The 18,380-nt window shown below is 37.7% G+C and overlaps 1 protein-coding gene across 2 annotated transcripts in view; it reads left to right on the forward strand.

Annotated features, from left to right (window-relative positions):
- The window catches only part of FAM135B (family with sequence similarity 135 member B), a 192,872-nt gene extending 184,739 nt beyond the window's left edge, over nt 1–8,133 (forward strand). The window contains exons 16-20 of one of the 2 annotated variants that reach the window (XM_061447680.1): nt 1,954–2,051; nt 2,352–2,503; nt 3,740–3,850; nt 6,312–6,425; nt 7,772–8,133. In XM_061447680.1, coding sequence (XP_061303664.1) covers nt 1,954–2,051; nt 2,352–2,503; nt 3,740–3,850; nt 6,312–6,425; nt 7,772–7,977 — 681 coding nt within the window. In that variant the 3' untranslated portion in view covers nt 7,978–8,133. Of the gene's footprint in view, nt 1–1,953; nt 2,052–2,351; nt 2,504–3,739; nt 3,851–6,311; nt 6,426–7,771 lie in introns of those variants that run through there. The other variant, XR_009742414.1, reaches the window with a different exon arrangement.
- The last annotated feature ends 10,247 nt before the right edge of the window (nt 8,134–18,380 follow it).

Genomic DNA, 18,380 nt, shown 5'->3' on the forward strand with positions numbered 1-18,380 from the left:
GGTCCTGGTTCTGTCTAACGTGATAGGGTGTTCAAATCCATCAGACAATATTCCTAGAATTAAAGTCAAAGGCAATGATGTTAGCACTTATAGGACTAGACCTTAGAAGAAGAAAATTGATTTATCCTCTCAGTTTGCAAACTTTGCAACCTGGTGTCTCTGCCTGTTGGATGCCAGGCAACACAGCACCAACAGAAAGCAGGATGGTAAGTGATGCTAAATTCTCTAGAGGATGTAGATTATCCAGCAGGTGTTCTCAGCGTGTTTTGCTGTATCAGCCATTGTTTCTCAGGTTGAAACATTTGCAAGATTTATTTCCTTTAAGGATAAAGAAATGTCTTCCAGAAAAATTCATTGCTAGCCTAGGCAGAGAAACAAAAATGAATCTGTGCTTTGCTCTGCAATGAACCCATATTTATGACACAGAGGCCTATATGCACAAGATAAGGTTTTCCAGTGCCCAGTCAGAAATATTATTCTGATTTATGAGCAGCTGAGAAACTTGATTCAAACCTTCCCAACCTTCTTTTTTTCAACAGCTTTTATATTATGAAGTGGCTAGTTGGTGATAGCCTGTAAACTTGCTGCTTCCCAGGGCAGATATGTCAGCAGCAAACCTGCACAGTGAAACAAGATGAAAATAATGAGGAGGCCACTTCAGACTTGCATCAAAACTTCTTTTCATGTTTTCAGAGAATGCAACATCTTACAAGATCTCTATTTAACATTTTTCAGGGCCCATTATGGAAACTTTTAGACTGGGAAGGTGAGGAAGTTCCCATGGCACTGGAAGTAGAACTTGTGTGGTTTGATGACTATTTGGGTACCGGAAAGCCTCCTGTCACACTTTTTTCCCTGCTTTGAGAACCACACACAAAATTACCCATGAAATCAGTCCTTTAGCTGAAGTTTGCTTTACAAAGGAGAATGCAAATCATTTTTTTTTTTAGGCACCCACTTGTGATACATTTGACAAGCTCAATCAGGCTGAGACGATATTAAATGATGGAAATATAAGCAGGTGAAATATGTCACTTGATGTGCTCTGTTTATGATTAATGTTCAGGCTGATATTCTTCCACTTTTAAACAACTTGAAAGGTTTGGGTTAATGAGCCTAAGAGGAAATGATTAATTATCAGTGCAGGCAAAACAAATGCACAGAAGGTTAGTGGACTGTTTGTGGTTTATGAGAACATTTATTTTAAGGCTGTATTGCAAAGTGAATATGCTTGTGTTTTCCTTTGCGAAAGCTGCAATTAACAAGATGAGTTGTGCCACAAAAGCATTAATTACTGATATCTTTGCTCTGAATAGCTGTTCCAACATTTGATGATTGTTTTTATGGCATCTCATTAGTTACGAATTTGATTTAGAGTCCTGTTGAATTGCCACATGACACAGTTCTGAATAAGATCTGTCTGCAGTCTTATAGACTGGACAATGAATTATTTGTTTTATTGCATTAGAATTGAAGTACTGTTTCAAGCAAGAAATTGTTTCTCTCAAACACTCATTCTCTTACTGATAACTGTTGAAGAACCAACACCAGCATTTCATTAAGATGGCCAAATAATCATGATTGCATCCTTAGCATCAGCATAACCCATGTGTCAGTATATATTGCTGTAAACGATATTAGCATAATAATCCATTAAACTCTAAATGCCAAAAGCTTTACTACCATGTCCAGATTTTGGTATATGCAGTGGCTGAGCATTCTCCCCAGTGTCGAGACAGGCTGCTTTAAGATTATATTTGTGACTTTTGAATCACTCAGCAATTTTTCTCAAACAGGAACTTAAAATTTTATAGGACCTGGAGACCTTGAGCACATATAAAGTAAGTTTGGGCTGGTTATTATGATTCTGCTTCCATTTTACTTTGAGAACAACATCAGTCTGTAATAAGTGTAATGTATTTTAATCCACTCTTTAATTCTGTTTTTCACCAGACTGATACTTTTGCTGATTTCGATACCATGACGGACCGATTATTGGATGAAATTATTCAGCATATCCAGTTGTACAACCTCTCCATATCCCGAATAAGGTAAGTGTTCTGACAGTCAATAGTCTGTAAATGTTTGAGTTACATGAGCAGCATTCAGTGAAATTAGCTTTTCCAAAAGTGCTCTGTGTCAAAAGCCAGTAAATCAGTGAGATGAATTTTTATACAGTTATATATGGAAGAGTATCTACTAGGCTGAAAAAAAGGTGAAGTGATACTAAAAGGATATTACTGCAAGGGCTGATAAGAGTCCCCTCAAGAGCAATTTATGCCACCCTTATGTTTTATATAAATAAAATATGGGTGGGGTTTGTGTTAATGTAAGTCTGTCTTTCCCAACAGTTTTATTGGACATTCCCTTGGTAATGTCATCATTCGATCTGTACTGACTCGCCCCAGGTTTCGCTATTACCTCAACAAGTTACACACCTTCCTGTCCCTCTCTGGGCCACATCTGGGAACCCTTTACAACAACAGTACTTTGGTTAGTACAGGTAAGAGTTGATGCGAAAGCTATGGTGGGCTGCAGGACATGGCGGTGTGCATGAGAGAGCAACACATGGAGGTAGCAATAAACAGTACCAACATGACTTGTACACTGAAGTTGTGGAAAATATTTACTGAAGACTTCAAACCCACACAGAAAAAATGCAATGAGAAGAGTTTTCATCATCTCCAAGGCTGAAGAAGACACTTACAGTGCTATGGGAATGGAATTTCCCTTCAGCCTTCCTGAGTGTCTATGTTACCACAATGTGGATAATCACAGAATCGTAGGATAGTTTGGGGTGGCAAGTACCTATAAAAGTCATGTAATCCAACCTGCAATCAATAGGGCCATCTTCAGCTAGAAGATGGGGCACTGCTGTAGTTTAACCCCAGTCAGCAGCTGAAGTACCACACAGCTGCTGGCTCAACCTCCCTTAAGGTGGGATGGGGAGGAGAATTGGAAAACGGTAAAACTGCAGGCTGAGATAGATAAGAACAGTTTACTAGTTTACTAATGAAACTAAATATAATTACAATAATAAAAATGTAATAATAATAACAACAAGAAGAAGAAGAAAAGGAGAGAGAGGAATAAAACTCAAGAAACACAAATGATAGAATACAATTGCTCACCCCCTGCTGACCTGATGCCCAGCCAGTTCCCAAGTAGCAGTCAGTGGCTTCCAGCCAGCTCCCCCCAGTTTCTATTATGGGCATGATGTACTGTTATAAAGAATACCCTTTTGGCTGGTTTGGGTCAGGTGTCCGGTCTCTGCTTCCTCCTGCCTCCCCATGCCCCTCCTCACTGGCAGAGCATGAGCCTGAAAAAGTCCTTGACTGGGGTAAGCATTACTAAAACATTGTTGTGTTATCAGCATTGCTCTCAGACTAAAGCCAAAATACAGCACTGCATCAGCTGCTAGGAAGAAAATTAACTCCATCCCAGCTGAAATCAGGACAAGCATCTACCACCTCTCTGGGCAACCTCTTCCAGTGTTTCACCACCCTTATAGCAAAAAATTTCTTCCTTATATCTAGTTTAAATCTATCTTCTTTTAGTTTAAAACCATTACATGTATCCAGAGAGGCCCTTAGACTTTTCTCCCTGTTGATTAGAAATGCAAGAGGAAGCCAGACTTAAATAGAATTACCATGCTACCCCCACTGTAGGCACATGTCTTTAATCCCCTTGGTGGATAATTATCAAACAGGATAAAAATATGGACTGATTTTCGTTCCAGGTCTTTGGCTCATGCAGAAATTGAAAAAGTCAGGGTCGCTTTTGCAACTGACCTTCAGGGACAATGCGGATCTGCGCAAGTGTTTCCTCTATCAGCTCAGCCAAAAAACGGGTGAGTAGGGCTTGATGCAGCTCTGTGAACACCAAGGGCTATTCCAAAGGATTTTGCTGGATTGCCATGTCCTCCAGAGCGTAAAATAAATCTGCATTTTGTTAATGATCTTTCTGTATGCGCTCTTGCTTTTGAAAAGGGCTGCTTTAAAATCTAGCATCTATTATCTATTTTGTCTGTGCTTTTTTTTCCATGCTAGTTATCTGTGGATATATTTACCAGACTGTTGGCACCAAATAAGACCCCTATGATGTAGTAAACATGCACCTGACTTTATATTCTGCAAGTGAGAAATATTATTCTTGACAGGCCACCATTGCATAATTTATGCTTCCAGATGAGAACCATTTTTTTCCTTTTTTATTATTTTTGTAAGTTGAACATTGCTTGTCTCTAGGAAATATGACTCTGTGAGATGAAAAGCAAATTTTATTCATGTCTATTGTGACATCTTTGTACTACAGAGAGAGATGAATGGCCTCACACTGGAAAAATGCTGTCTTCATAGAGATCTTTTTACCGTTTCCTTGGTCTGCCATGAATAAATGAAATAAAACATGCTTTTCTAAAGAAAAGAAAGCAAACACGATGCTTTTGTTCAAATAAATGTTTTCTTTTATGAGTTATTTTTAATATGGGGTGTCAGCAAACTGGTGCTAAGTAGGTAGTCACGAGGTCAGTACTTGATACTTAATTTTTTTCTCATACTTTGGTACATTGCTAATAGGAAACAAAGACTGTCTTAAGATGAATATGGCTTGGTAATTCTTAGTTGGACAAACACAGAGCTGTTTCATACTTTTATGAACACACTACATGACAAACGATGGGTAGATGCTGTATCTTGATATTATCTAAATTTCTTTAATTGAATTTTTCCTTTCTTTTCCTGTCTCTGATTTCTGTGGAGCACAGTTGACATCTGCTTTACTACTATCAAGTTCAAACAAAATTAGGTCTACACAATTTCCAAGCAAAGAATCCCCAAGCATGTGTTGCGAGTGAAAGGAATTTGTTGTTTGTTAGCTTGGTAGACTGGAGATCTAACAGGCTATGAAAGAAGGTGTTCCTTCAGAAGCAGAAATTTTAATGTGAAAAAGGTTGTCTGTAAATTCTGAATCCTCCAGGTAGATGTTTAGGCAAAAAATATGAAGTAGGTAGTTCCGGATGGGAACATATGAGCTTGCATGCTGAGTCCAAATAGAGGTGTCCCTAACGTAGCACCCTGCTCCCAAAATTAATTGAGTAGCTCAGTTGAGGTTTTCTCCCCACAGAGGGAGAAAAATCAGTAGCAGCATTGTGCCAGCTTTCCCAGATAACTCTAAGTCTCCACTAATTTCTGACTTTCTTCTTAAACTAGAAGTCCCTGGTACTTTTCAACCTCTTTAATTGCTCCTTGTGGTTGTCTTGAAAGAAAAAAATCAACATTAATCCCTATTGAACCTCTTCATGTTAGATTTTAGCTATGGTAACACTCATTGTCTCATTTACTGACTTTTACCTCAGTCTGGAGACACAAACTCAGTTGGTATGATTGCACAAGAAAATGATAAACAGCTTCAGCCAGACTTAGTAAAGGCAGCCATCAGGAGTCTTTGGGACTACTTTGTGGTGGTGATGGTCAGCTCTCCTAAGAAAATCTAGAAATCAAAGGGCTTGGTTCTGAACCCGTTCCCCATAAGAGGGAGGAAAAGGTGAAGATCAAACCTGCAGCTTTTTGTGTTCAGGATACCCTCTGGTCCATTAGACTAGATCATCTGTGTCAATTTTTCTACTTTTCTGTTGAATGTGGGTGGTGAAGGGTCAAGAGACCGCAGACAGGGCAAACAGGGAGCCTGTTTCCATGGTCCATCAGTGGCCCAGTTGCTCCCAGAGAAGAGGGAGGATTCCTGGTTTCCAATCCATGTGCCAGTAGTGTATGTTTATCAAGGCGTTGTTGAATGCAGGGGCTGGATCCCAAGGCTCTCTCAACAACGATGTAATAGCATGACATTATAGTGAAGGTGTTACTTCTCCCTCTCTCTATTTTGTTTGAAAATTGTACTATTTTATTGTGTTGGTTTTGGATTTCATTCCCATTCTTGTGGACATTTATTTATCCAAAACCCTTCATTGACCATAGTGGGCTGTAGATGTGTTTCCAATGTTTAAAAGCATAAGTATTTATGGATTAAGGTCTTAATCAAACACTTGTGTAGAATAGAGACAGTTCTTACTTTTTTTGATTACAGACAATTATCCTGTATGCGTGTTCAAAAGTCACGAACAGTTTGCAGAAGCAGCAGAAATCGGATTAAGCTATTATGAATCTTTTTAAGCTTGTATTGCATGTTTTGATTTTCATCTATTTTGCACTGTAGAGTTTCAAAGGTGTTTGAACATGAAGTAGTCTTGCTGACACTGTATGTATTTTCATTGCTGTGCATCTTTGTGATAAATGTGTTTAATGCATTTGACACAGGTCTTCAGTATTTTAAAAATGTCGTGCTAGTGGCCTCACCCCAAGACAGATACGTACCCTTTCATTCAGCAAGAATAGAAATGTGCAAAAATGCACTTAAGGACAGACATGCAGGTATGTTTAAGATCCTTTTTCTATTTACAAAACTCTTGAGGAATTACATTTCTGTGTATCTGAGGTTATTGCATGAGAAGGGTTGTTCATCAGTATGATGAAAACTGAAATGTTTATTTGATAAGGAAGAAAGTGTTCTCTTCCCACAGGAAATTACTGATATCAATAAAAGAAGCTTTTTAAGAAGCTCTTTGATGAAAACAAATTTCATTCAGGTTGTAATCAACAGTTTCTTACTGCTTCTTCCACTTCCCTCTTATTTATTTTTTTGAAAGTGATGATAATAGAACTATCTCTTGATGATGTTTTTCTGTAGTCTACTGATTTACTAGTATTGTCTCAGCTTTGTTCAACATAATGAAATCTCTCTCAGCACATCCAAAGTTGGGGGGGGTTCCCTTTGTTTTCAATAGTGTTTGGATGATGGTGAGGCAAACTAAGGGACAGATTTTAAATCATCTTGCATTGTAATATCTGTAAAATGCATCAGGACTTCTGCTATCAGAGGCCTCACCCTCTTGTGAACTCAGGCCAGTGTATTGTCTCAGGTATTGCCTTTGGTATTAGCAGTCTCCCTCATTTATGATTTCATGTCTTCAGTTTGACACCACTTCCAGAAATCACACTCAGTGTAATCTCATACCTATTTTACACGTGCAACTACCTAGAAACGGCTGTAATATTTGGAAGCAGCAAGACACATCCAGGCCTAATAATAAACATCGTTGCCTTCACATATCTTGCCTAAATTGCAGCTTTTTCTATCCTACCTCAAATATGTATTAAAAGATAATTCTCTAACTCCCTCTTCCAGTGGCTGTTTCTCATGGAAATATTTGACTTAGCTAGATCTACATTCAGTGTAGACCATTTATGAGTACAAGTTTCCTGAGCCATTTTTTCTGCCTTCTAAACTCCTTAACTATGTGTGTGATGTCCACCCTACATTAGACTCCCAGAGAAACCAGAGTTTAGGTTCCTTCCTTCTGGCAAGACATTAGGTCTTGCCAGACCCTTTTGCATCTGAATTCACAGGCAGCATGACTCCGACACTCTTTCCTGAAGGAAACAATAGTATTCCCTTCTACCATAGAGGAAAGGAACCTAAACTCTGAGGAGTGTCCCACTGTTCATGCTAGCAACTTCAGCAGACTCTTCAGATGGCCAGTGCCTCCATTAGATTAATGCCTGACACTTGGCAGATCTCTGAAGTGGACTGTTACCTCTTGCACTTTGGCCTTGCTTCCATTTTCCTTCTCATTGTGACTGTAATTAAACAATACTGGGAGGAAGGAGGGGATATGGCAGCTTTTGCATGTAAGTGTGACATCTAAAATCTTTTTCAGGTCCTGTTTATGCAGAAATGATTAACAACCTTCTCCAGCCTTTGATTGGTGCAAAGGACTGCACTTTGATCAGACACAACGTGTTCCATGCTCTGCCAAATACCGCCAACACGTTGATAGGCCGGGCTGCCCACATTGCCGTGCTGGACTCTGAACTTTTCCTGGAGAAGTTTTTCCTTGTGGCAGGACTCAACTACTTCAAATAGTGCCTGAAGTATTGGGTAACGGAGGCAAAACTTTTCACTGAGTGGAGGAGAATCCCTTAGCCAACATTGCAGTGTTAGAAATGAGATCAGGTGGGACTTTCAAACTCTCCATTTCCATTTCTGTTTCAGAGAATAAAGTGCTATGGCTTTAAGGCATTCAAGCTTCCAAATATTGGTGCTTTTGGAAGAAGTAAATACTCCTCTTCAGTTTGTATGTCCTTTGTCCACATAATGACATGAGCTACTGCTGAGGGTCAGAATAAGAATGCTAATTCTCTAAACCTGATTGGACCAATATGTTTCCCATTTCTTCTAAAGATTAACCCAGGAAATTGTCTTTCCTTGATTTAATGTTTATTTACATGTTAACAAAGCTATACACTTGTAGCATTTTTGGGGTAATTAGCAGAAGACGAAGCGAGCATATGTGAACTCAGGTTAAAACCTCCTTTGTGATGAACTGAGAAGTCTGAAAAACATTTACGAAAGTTTCAATGTTTCCCTTTGTTGAAAGAAAGTATTTGGATGATTCCATTTCTGATAATAATTTTCAAGATGTGTGCATTCAAATGATGCAAAGAAGTGAGATATTTAACACAGAATGAAGAAATCTTGGTATCTGACTTTAACCCCCACCCAACTTTAAGTTGGGAAGAATTTTGTTCAAGTTAGAAGCTGCCAAAACAAGAGGAGTTCACTGAATTACATGTAAAGGATCAGTGGTGTCTGTTAACATTTCTTCCATTTACATTTATAGAGGATCATTATTGTGCTCGTTATAATCTTAGAGGTACAAATTTTACTTTTCCACTTGTATCTAAGTACATTTACCCCAAGGAATTTTAATGTTTTTAAGATTCGTAACTCTGATATGAAATTCAAAATCTAGCCAGTAATACCTTTAAAATAAACAATCAGAAGAATATAGGCTGTGGAAATAAAGTGCTAAGGATTGTGGAAAGGTTAAAAGGTATAAGGATCTCTTCTTAGGCTCCTCTGCAATTCTGTATTAATGTTTTATTAATGCACATTTGCAGTGCTGTATACAGTCCTGATTATTATATGGTTATAGCTGGTTGAAACATTTAAAACTTTATTCATACAAAGTTATCTAAATTTTATTAACGACTTGGAAAAGATTCCATTTTTCACATTTTTAATTTCTTTCCAATTTTTCATTAATTTTTTAATTAAAATCTTATAAAAGTGAACTATTTCAATAGCTTTCTATACCTTTTCATAACATTTTGATAGCTGGACATTTCAATGTCATAGCAGTTTTTCCAAAAAAAAAGAAAAAATGAATTATTCTTCACAATTATTTATGTTTGGAAGGAAAGCAATTTTTTGATAATTTGTTTAAAACCACAAACAAACATCCCTCTATATCTTGTGACAAGAAATATTAAAAAATGACAAGGGCGAGTGTCAGGGCTCTTATCAGTAAATTAAGATGGAGCTAGAGGAGATTTCTGAAGTAAGAGATTTGAAAAATGAAAAAACTCACAACCACAGGGAAATATTTGTACATGCAAAAAGTAAACCCTTTTTTTTTTTTTGCTTTTTTCAAAAGAAGAAAAGTGGAAAACTTACATAAATTAGTTCAAGAAAAGAGTTGCTTGCAGACTGGTAAAGCTTGCTAAAGAGCAAGGCTGGTTTGGTAATATAGACATGCTTTTAATATAGGAAGGAAAAAGAAAGAGTATCCAAAAGGGTAAGATTAAGATCATCCTTACATGAAGTTATATTGTACCTAAAAATCATCTGTCCCTTTGAGAGGCAGAAATTATATAGAGTAAGTTACCTGGTATATTTAAATATTGACAAATTTTTAAAACATTAAATATTACCTCAGTACTTGAATTAAATAATAGATAGCATTTTATCCTTTTTCCCCTTTTATAAACTGACAGTTTAAAGCAAAATGCTAGATTTACCCAGTTAACAAATAAACCTGTCAAGAACTTCAAGAACTTCTGGATCCCGCTTCTCACTTGGGAAGCCTTTATCGCTTTTCAGCCTCAACATACTAGTGTTTATATATCACTTATATATCACAACTTACTTCTTCCTTGGTAAATTGTTTACAGAATTTTAAATATAATGGGACATGTCAGTTAAGATGTTATGCAGTGCAATGGTTTTGAGTCACAGACATCATTTTCTAAGGAGTATGTGAAAAACAAGAAAGAAATCAATCTCCATCAGCTAGCTTCAGTGTGCTGTATGAGAGGCTGCTCCTCTTTCAGAAAGTATTCAGGAGTCTGCTAAACAGAAAATTTGACAAAATTTAAGAGAAAAGTTAGTTTACACCTATATAGATGCCTAAAGTATGTGCATGTATTTGCATATATGGTCTATACAAAGTGTCTTACTTCAAGGTCTCACTCCAACTTTTTAAATCTTGAGGGTACTGAGTCTGACAACATACCAGTGTAGCTGTTCAGATGATTGGTGGTTTCTTGCCTTGCCTTGTCTGTTAGACAGCATTCCAAGCCTTCTGTTTACATGATTGTGAGAGAAGGAGAATGCGAAAAGGTCTCTTTTATTTTGCTGCAGAAGTTGGGAGGCCTTTTGGTATGTTCACTTTCACATTCTATAGTGACACCAGCACTCTGACCAATGGATAAATGTATCTAAAGGTTTCTATGTTCCTTTACTTATAATACTCTTCCATAGCTCAGAGTCTGAGTTCAGAACTGGAGTTGGATTGTACATGGAGCTGGATTAGGTCCACACAACTTGCTCCTTGTGGGGTATGGCAGAGCTTCTATGGAGCCTCAGAAATACCTAGGAGGTGTCACTCCTGTGAAATGAAGAGACACACATTTTATCTTCCTTATGCTGGCAGAACATTGTGGAAAATATTGGCAGTAACAGCCTAGCTGAGCGTTCATTCTAAGGTTCTCAGAATAGCTTCCCCCTCTTTTTCTTCTCTTATTCTTTTTAATGGGATGTTGCCTTGATAACGACTCTCAATACTGTAATTCTACTCTAATAGTATAGATTATGTTGCAAAGAAATCATTACAATGTAAATAACATCTAAGTGATTGCATTTCATCAAATTGTAGCAATCAACATGGACTTATTTTCAGAAATTTTTATTTATATATAGAAAAATATTTGTTAAGAATTACTTTCACAACAAATAGCAAAATAACTGCAGAGTTAGCATCTTTGTTTCTGTCTCAACCTTTGGGATTTTAATATACTGACCCTTCACATACGGCCTTTTAAAATATATTTAAGTACTCTAGCAGTGTTGCTACAAGGATTTGCCTTCAAACTGCACAAGCCCCTCTTGGCATGATATATCTATAGGAGCACATTCACAGAAAATAAGGCAGTTTTCCAAGAACTTGGACAAAAGAGGGATTTTCAAGGGGTTGGTTTTAAATCTCCAGATAATATTTGCATGCTGACCTAAATGAAACCTAGAGAAACCTTTGGAGAAGTTTCTACTTTGAGGATAGGTCTAAAGTCATCATCTAATTTGTCCTTAAAATATAGTTACAAAATGAATCTCTTCTACTAAAATAGAAGTGTCCCATTTCTCTGTGTAGTTAATGAAAAAAGGTAGTTACTACTGAAAGTCTGCAGGAGTGATCCCATTTTCTGCTTTGGTGGTTACTTACCTCTCTTCCCTGACCAGAGAACTTAAGTCTCACTTTTTAGGTGTTTAAGATTTAGACAAGTAGGAGAGGCCCAGTATCCATGGACTGAATGACATCCTTAATTATTAGCTCTTCTTTTATTCATACTTAGTTTTGACCTTGATCAAAAGCAAACACTGAAGAGACTAATCAGGCTCCTTTAAAATTTGTGTCTTTTCCCAGGCTCCAACCTATGCCCATTTTGCCTTCAATTAAACTGTTGATTTGTTTTCAAAATAAGGTCTGTCCACTGACAATAGAGGAAATTGAAAAAGTTCAGCTTTAAAGGAATGTGTTCTAAAGGCTTGAAACCTCAGCACAGAGCTTTGGAAGTTATTAACCAGAATACTGCATACTGTTTCACTTCAAAGCACTCATAAATATCCACTGATCCTCTTTACTCTTCCCTTGCCAGAGAAGAGCTGTGCTTGAGAAAGTTATCGCATGATGTAGAAACTAGGAATTCAAGCCAAAGCTTTCATTAGACTTTGTACATTCTTCTGGTGCTTTCTGCATGTTAAAAAAAAACCTCTTCTACCTCTGAATTTGAAATAGCTAAGTGGTGGTGTAGGGAAAAGGTGAGAACTTCTAATAAGAAGGTTAGACCCTTGTGAAGGTTTATGCAAGTATACCATGAAATTTAATATACAATGAATAGTCATGGAGCACTTCCTCAGCAGTCTCAGCATGCCAGTTTGTGTCAGGCTCGCTGAATAATTAGTTTCTTTGTGGACTTAAATTTCCATTTAAAAATTAACATCAGAACAGCCTAACGTATTTCACTCCAGCTGGTCATTTAGATGCTAAAGGTCATGTCCATGGAGAACTCTTACAGACTATTTTGCTTTATTTCAATACATATGCTCAGCAATTTTGATCTTGAATGTTGTTAAGTTATTGACCATTTCTAGCTCACACTTTAATATTTATTTATCCCCTTCCCCATATTTCTAGTGTGTATTTAATTATTGAACTGTTTTCACATATAAGTCAGTATAAATTCAGGTGTGTTGGAGACAGAGTTCAGCTCTTCAATGCAGCTGCTTTATGGCAAGCTATAGTACTACAGCCTCAGGAGATTCATTAAATATAGCACAACTGTATGCACAGATAATCAGTGAAGTAAAAAAACCAGCTCGCTTCTCTCTGGTTTGGTTTTGCCTTTAGGATGGAATGTGACCACAGTAAGATTGTGCCTGTTGCTCTGTTTGTTCATGGTTCCCCTAATACGCTGTACTTTGAGTAGCTTAAATTGCCCTAAGCTACAGTTCTCCTTTGCCCAGACATTCCCAAATTTGCCTGGTCTGCTTCCCATGATTTGACTATGCCTCCTGCTTTCCTTTTGCCTGTGTCTTTCATGAATTCCTATCCCTCCTATTCTTATTCCCTATCCTGTCCTTGACATCATGCAAAGCTACAAAACTTTCTGACTACTCAAACAAGGCAGTTACTTTCCACCATCTTCTGATGTACTGTCAGTGGTTTTAATTTTTCATACTGATTTTGACTGGGATGCATCTAAATTTCATCATAATAGCTTATATGGGGCTACATTTTTGTTTCATGATGAGAACAGTGTTGATAACACAGGGGTGTGCTCTTTTAGTGCTGAGCAGTGATTACACAGCAACAAGACATTTTCTGCTCCTCACTCCACTCTACCAGCTAGTAGGCTGAGGGTGCACAAGGATTTGGCAGGGGACAGAGTCAGAAAAGCTGACCCCAACTGACCCAAGGGATATTCCAGTGCCTCATAGTATCATGCTCAGCAATAAAGTTATGTGTGTGGGGTGGAGGTTGGCCAGGGCTGCCATTGCTCAGGCAATGGCTGGGCATCAGTCAGCTGGCGATTAGCCATTGAGGTTTTTTGCATCCCTTGTGTTTTGGAGGGTTTTTTGTTTGTTTCTTTTCCCTTCTTTATTGCTTTTTCCCTTCTGTTTATTTTTTATTTATTAAACTGTCTTTATCCCAGCACACAAGTTTTCACGCTTACACCTTTCCTGTTCTCTCCCCCATCACACTGATAGGGGGTGTGAGTGAGCACCTGTGTGGTGCTTAGCTGCCTATTGGCTCTAAACCACGACTGATTTGCAGAAATCCAGTCCCTCAAGCTGCATTTTATGTGTGAGGCATGAAGTTTTGATTAAGTGACCCAACAGAACTTTTTCCAGAGTTGAAGCTTATCCTTTATGAATCCTCAGTGCAAAGCTCAAACACAGATTCCCCAGCTAATTAGGGCTTTGTTATGGACAGGAGATGTTTTGCTGATTCTGGGTAGATGTTATACTCAAGTCACGGTTTACTTCAGTCTGCTGTGCACATTGTTTCAGCATGCTTTCTCTGCATCATCAACATATGCTGCCAGTTGTAACTTCCTTCCCTCCTTCCTTCTATCCTTCCATCTGTCTTTCTGTCCTTCCTGTCCTTCTATCCTTTTGTCCTTCCATCCTTCCTTGTTGCTCAGAACAGAACTGGAAATTAAAGAAATAGATTTTGTGCAGGTGATTAGCATCTCTTTAAAATGATGGAAGTGAGGGATATGACCTTTTAAAGAAAAATAATGATTATTTTTATTATTATTTGTGCATAAATTATTATCAATTTTTTGTACTTCAAATGTTTAATGGGTCTGGTCCAGCTCATTCCGTAATAAACTCTAAAAGCTCTCAATACCTTAAGGAGTGATGCATATAGCCACACATGGAGCTTCTTGCCACAGTGAATATTCAGTTGATAGCATTTGAGACTGTGAAGTCAATGCAGATGCGCATTCACAAATATATTCAGCACTACTATTGCTTTTATCCAGGAGCGGAACACCATGTCCATGCATTCATTCCAAGCAGTTTTCTCATCCTTTTATGACAACTATCCATCTACCAAAAAAATGTTAGAGGTGACAGAAGGGACAATTGGAAGTGTCCCAGTCTAATTCCTGTTCAAAGCAGAATTATCAGGAGCATAATGTTAAGGTCAGCTGTGACTTTGTCTTGCTGACTATTGAAATTATCTAGTGACGGACATAGATACTACAACTATTCTGAATTACTTTTTCAACTGCTGTAACATTTTCTAAAGAAAAAACCTCCAACTTGAACTTTCCAAGCTGCAACTTCTTGCTGTTAAATTTTGTTATACCACCTTTTTATTCCACAGGGGAGTTGTTGTTTCTGTTGTAACTCACTTTTCAATACCTGCAGACAGCTCTTGGTCTGTCACTTGGTCTCTTCTTTGCAAATTAACTCTCAGCCTCTCCTCAGAAGCCATTTATTTGGGCCCCTCACCATCTTGGAAGCCCTTTTCTGAGGCCATTCCAGATTCTTAACCTTGAACTGGATTTAGGAGGCTACAGGTACTGGCAAAATTCCTTGGATGATACCTCTGCTGCAGACCAGTGCCTTTTTCCTGTGCTGGAGGGACTCACTGGCTGTTTGCTCTCATTACTTTCTCTTCCTAATTCATCCTCTTCTAATCTGAAGAGCTGGATCTGTTCACACATTTCCAGAATTTGCAAATCTTCCAGATTACATCCCACTATGAGCTCATCTACTTCTTGCTCTTGTTTTGTCTTGGTTAAGGTAACGGCACTAACAAGGGCAAGGAGTTGTGACCCATAGCATATCACCATCCTTTGTGGGCCTATTTTTCAACACACAATAGATCTGGCCCCCGTTGTACCTTTGGCATGCTCACTGCCATGCTAATAGTTTCCCTCCTGGTTTTGCAGATCTTTTTGAGGTGATCTCAGTCAGTGGTAAGCTTTATGCACAGATAGCGAGGAAGACTGGAGTAAATCTACTCCAGCCTTGTACAACAGACAGGGAAGAACACTTACCTTGTGATCATCAGGTCCACAGCACCCTGCTTCCTGACAGTCACTGATGTGAAAGAGCTGCTGTTGCTGTTTCTTCACTATTTTAATGAGACTATATAATACATATGCACTTCCTTAAGAGAAATCCATGCACTGAATAGAAATGCTTATGAAAACAGCTTAATCAGTGTAGGCTTGCTTTAAATGCAGATGAGCCAGGCCTTCCCCACATAGGATAAAAGCATAAAGAAAAAATACGTATAAACTCTTCTTATGCAAAAGGTCAGATTAAATTAACTTCTGTTATAACCTTGAAACCTGATTTCTCTGCTTTTGAAAATTCATCTTTCTACTTTCACCCAAACTCCTCCAAGGTCATATTATCTGTGTAGCAAACAAACTACATCTATCTGAAGATGATTTGCACACATGCATGGATGTGCCATAAGTCCGTCGGCTACCTGCACTGACCTGCACATATGAAAGTAGCTTTTACTTCCGAAAATATGAAACAGTGAACAGAACTACTACAACACAGCATGCCTTTCTGTCTTTGAAAGTTATCAGCTGCAAACATAGCCTATCCAAAGGAACAAAAAAAATCCTCCACAATGGATTCAGTCTCAAACAACTCTTTTTTAGGAGTAGGTGATATAAGTACTGCAACAGCCTCACTTTATACTTCCCATAAATGGGTTTATGTTAATAACAGCTTCTGGTGCTGAAAGAGCCAATATTTCAATTTTCATGGCAGTTTCTAGCAACTAATTATAGAAGTTTTTCATTCCTTCCTGAAAGAATAAGAAAGCAGAAGTAAAAATCTACCTGTACCAATACAGGAGAAATGCTCACTTTTGCTTTGCTATTTTGTATGGATAAGACTACCTGCATCATTCCCAACTGTGGAAAAATGTCAGGGCATTTCTGATGCACTATCATATATGCAGCTACATGCACGAGAAAAGCTGCAGAAGAGACTGTGGGAACCTTTTTGATCTAAGGTGTGTTATCACTTTCAGTAAAAATTATAATACAAGACATAGTTCTTGATTGCCATATATACCATATGTGTGGTATATATGTGTGGTATACCCTACATACATATGTACAAAGATGTCTTTTCCTTTATGTAATGTATGTTACGTTCCCATATGTATTGAATGTATGTTCCCATATGCAGCGTGCATATGCCATACCACGCTTAGAAGCTAGTGGTGTTTGTTGAGTCTAATAGATTTCTAGTTTTGGGGGGAGTTTACTTTGGTTATCCTCTAGATCTCCTGCGAAGGAGCCTGTTTGCTGGCTTCATCCTCCTCATTGGAGCAGACAGACTGCTTTGTACAGTGATTTGTCAACATTTTGGCACACCATTAGCTGACCTTATCTAAGTGGTCTTGAATTTGATGTGTATTATCCACCACCTCCATGGTTTCCATGGTCAATACAATGCATCAAACCAAGCTGCCCTATCTCCTGAGACAGGAAGCTTATCATCATTTTTTAATTTTCCTCGACATCCATCTTCTTCAATCAATCATTCTCTTTTAATCTGATAGATCAATGGTTTATCAGCTTTGCCACATTTCTTACTAATTTTAGTCTTATATATGTTTGACTATGCATCCACCTTGGGAAATTAGTTATTTCCTTTTTCATCATTAAATCTTCTTATGAAGTAAGGAGTGTTTTGTCCCATGTCATTTAGAGTCTCCAGGTGAGTAAGAGTCCAGGTATAGCTCTGATAAACTAAAGATGGGAAAAAAAAAGATGCAGGGTAAGCCCTTCTTCTGTTTATGATGTGACAAGAATATACTCCCACCAAGATGGCAGTAAGGATGGAGAAAGCAAAAAGAACATTTCCACAAACCCTATCCGCTTCACCAAAATAATAATTCCAGAATATTATTGTATGTTTGGAAAAAAGTATCAGTTCAAAATCAAAACACAGATCATTATATTCCAAAACAAAAAGTTCAGTAATAAATAGAATTTTTTTGCCTGTATTTTGTTATTTAGATTTGTTTCTAATAGTGACATTTCTTAAATGCTGAAGAGTTTAATGCAGCACTGGATTTCCTGGACTTGAAAATTTAATCCCTTTTATTATCGAGTTGGTTTTTTTTTAACCACAGTCTTAGACTAAAGCCTCAATCATCTCCATAAATCCCTTAATATATACTAAAGTTCTTTAAACAACATAAATTATCTGACTTTAAGTCTTCTTCTTTCCACTTATGCTTAGTGACAGCATCTGAGGTATTAGAAAATTGAACTTTCTCTGTGGACAATATTATCTTTAATGAACAGTACAAGCCTTAACTGGGAAGACTTGCCTGCTGCAGGACCTTCCTGCTTGTTTAGGGGAAGGTTATGGTAATGGTCTAATTTAATCAAGAAAGTAGGTGAATCCTACCCTCTTCCTTATCCTTCTGTTCCATGAAAATTCTGGTTTATATTCCACACAAAATGCACCTGTGAGGGAGGTCTTAACAGACGTCTTATCTTTTCCTGTATGCAACACACAAACACAATTACTCTGGTTTTGATGCATGAACAATTATCTTGGGTTGAGACTCTAGGAAACCTTGAAAAATTCCTCTTTAAAGTGTATTAAAATTGTAACTCTCAAAATCAGGTTCTAACTTTTTAATAGTTAAAGTTGGCAATGTCATCAGAAGTAACTTCTCAGTTGTCCATTATCTATTCAAATATAACACCTCACAGTGCCGGATTAATTCTCATCTCAGTGGTAACAACTAAAATTAGACCTTCACTGTTTTCAACTGACGTAGAACAGAATTCAGTAGACAGGGGCATACTTCTGTGAAGGTCCTTATCATATGCTTTAAAGAGTTAATCATGGTTTACTTACTTTATGAAACAATAAGAAAATACCCCTTGGAATTAAAACTTACTATTTCCTGTAAGTAATGA

This window comes from Pezoporus flaviventris, unplaced genomic scaffold (genome assembly GCF_033815535.1).
Source record: "Pezoporus flaviventris isolate CSIRO_AGI_PZ_B2104156 unplaced genomic scaffold, CSIRO_AGI_Pfla_v1 ptg000007l, whole genome shotgun sequence".
NCBI classification, from domain to species: Eukaryota; Metazoa; Chordata; class Aves; order Psittaciformes; family Psittacidae; genus Pezoporus; species Pezoporus flaviventris.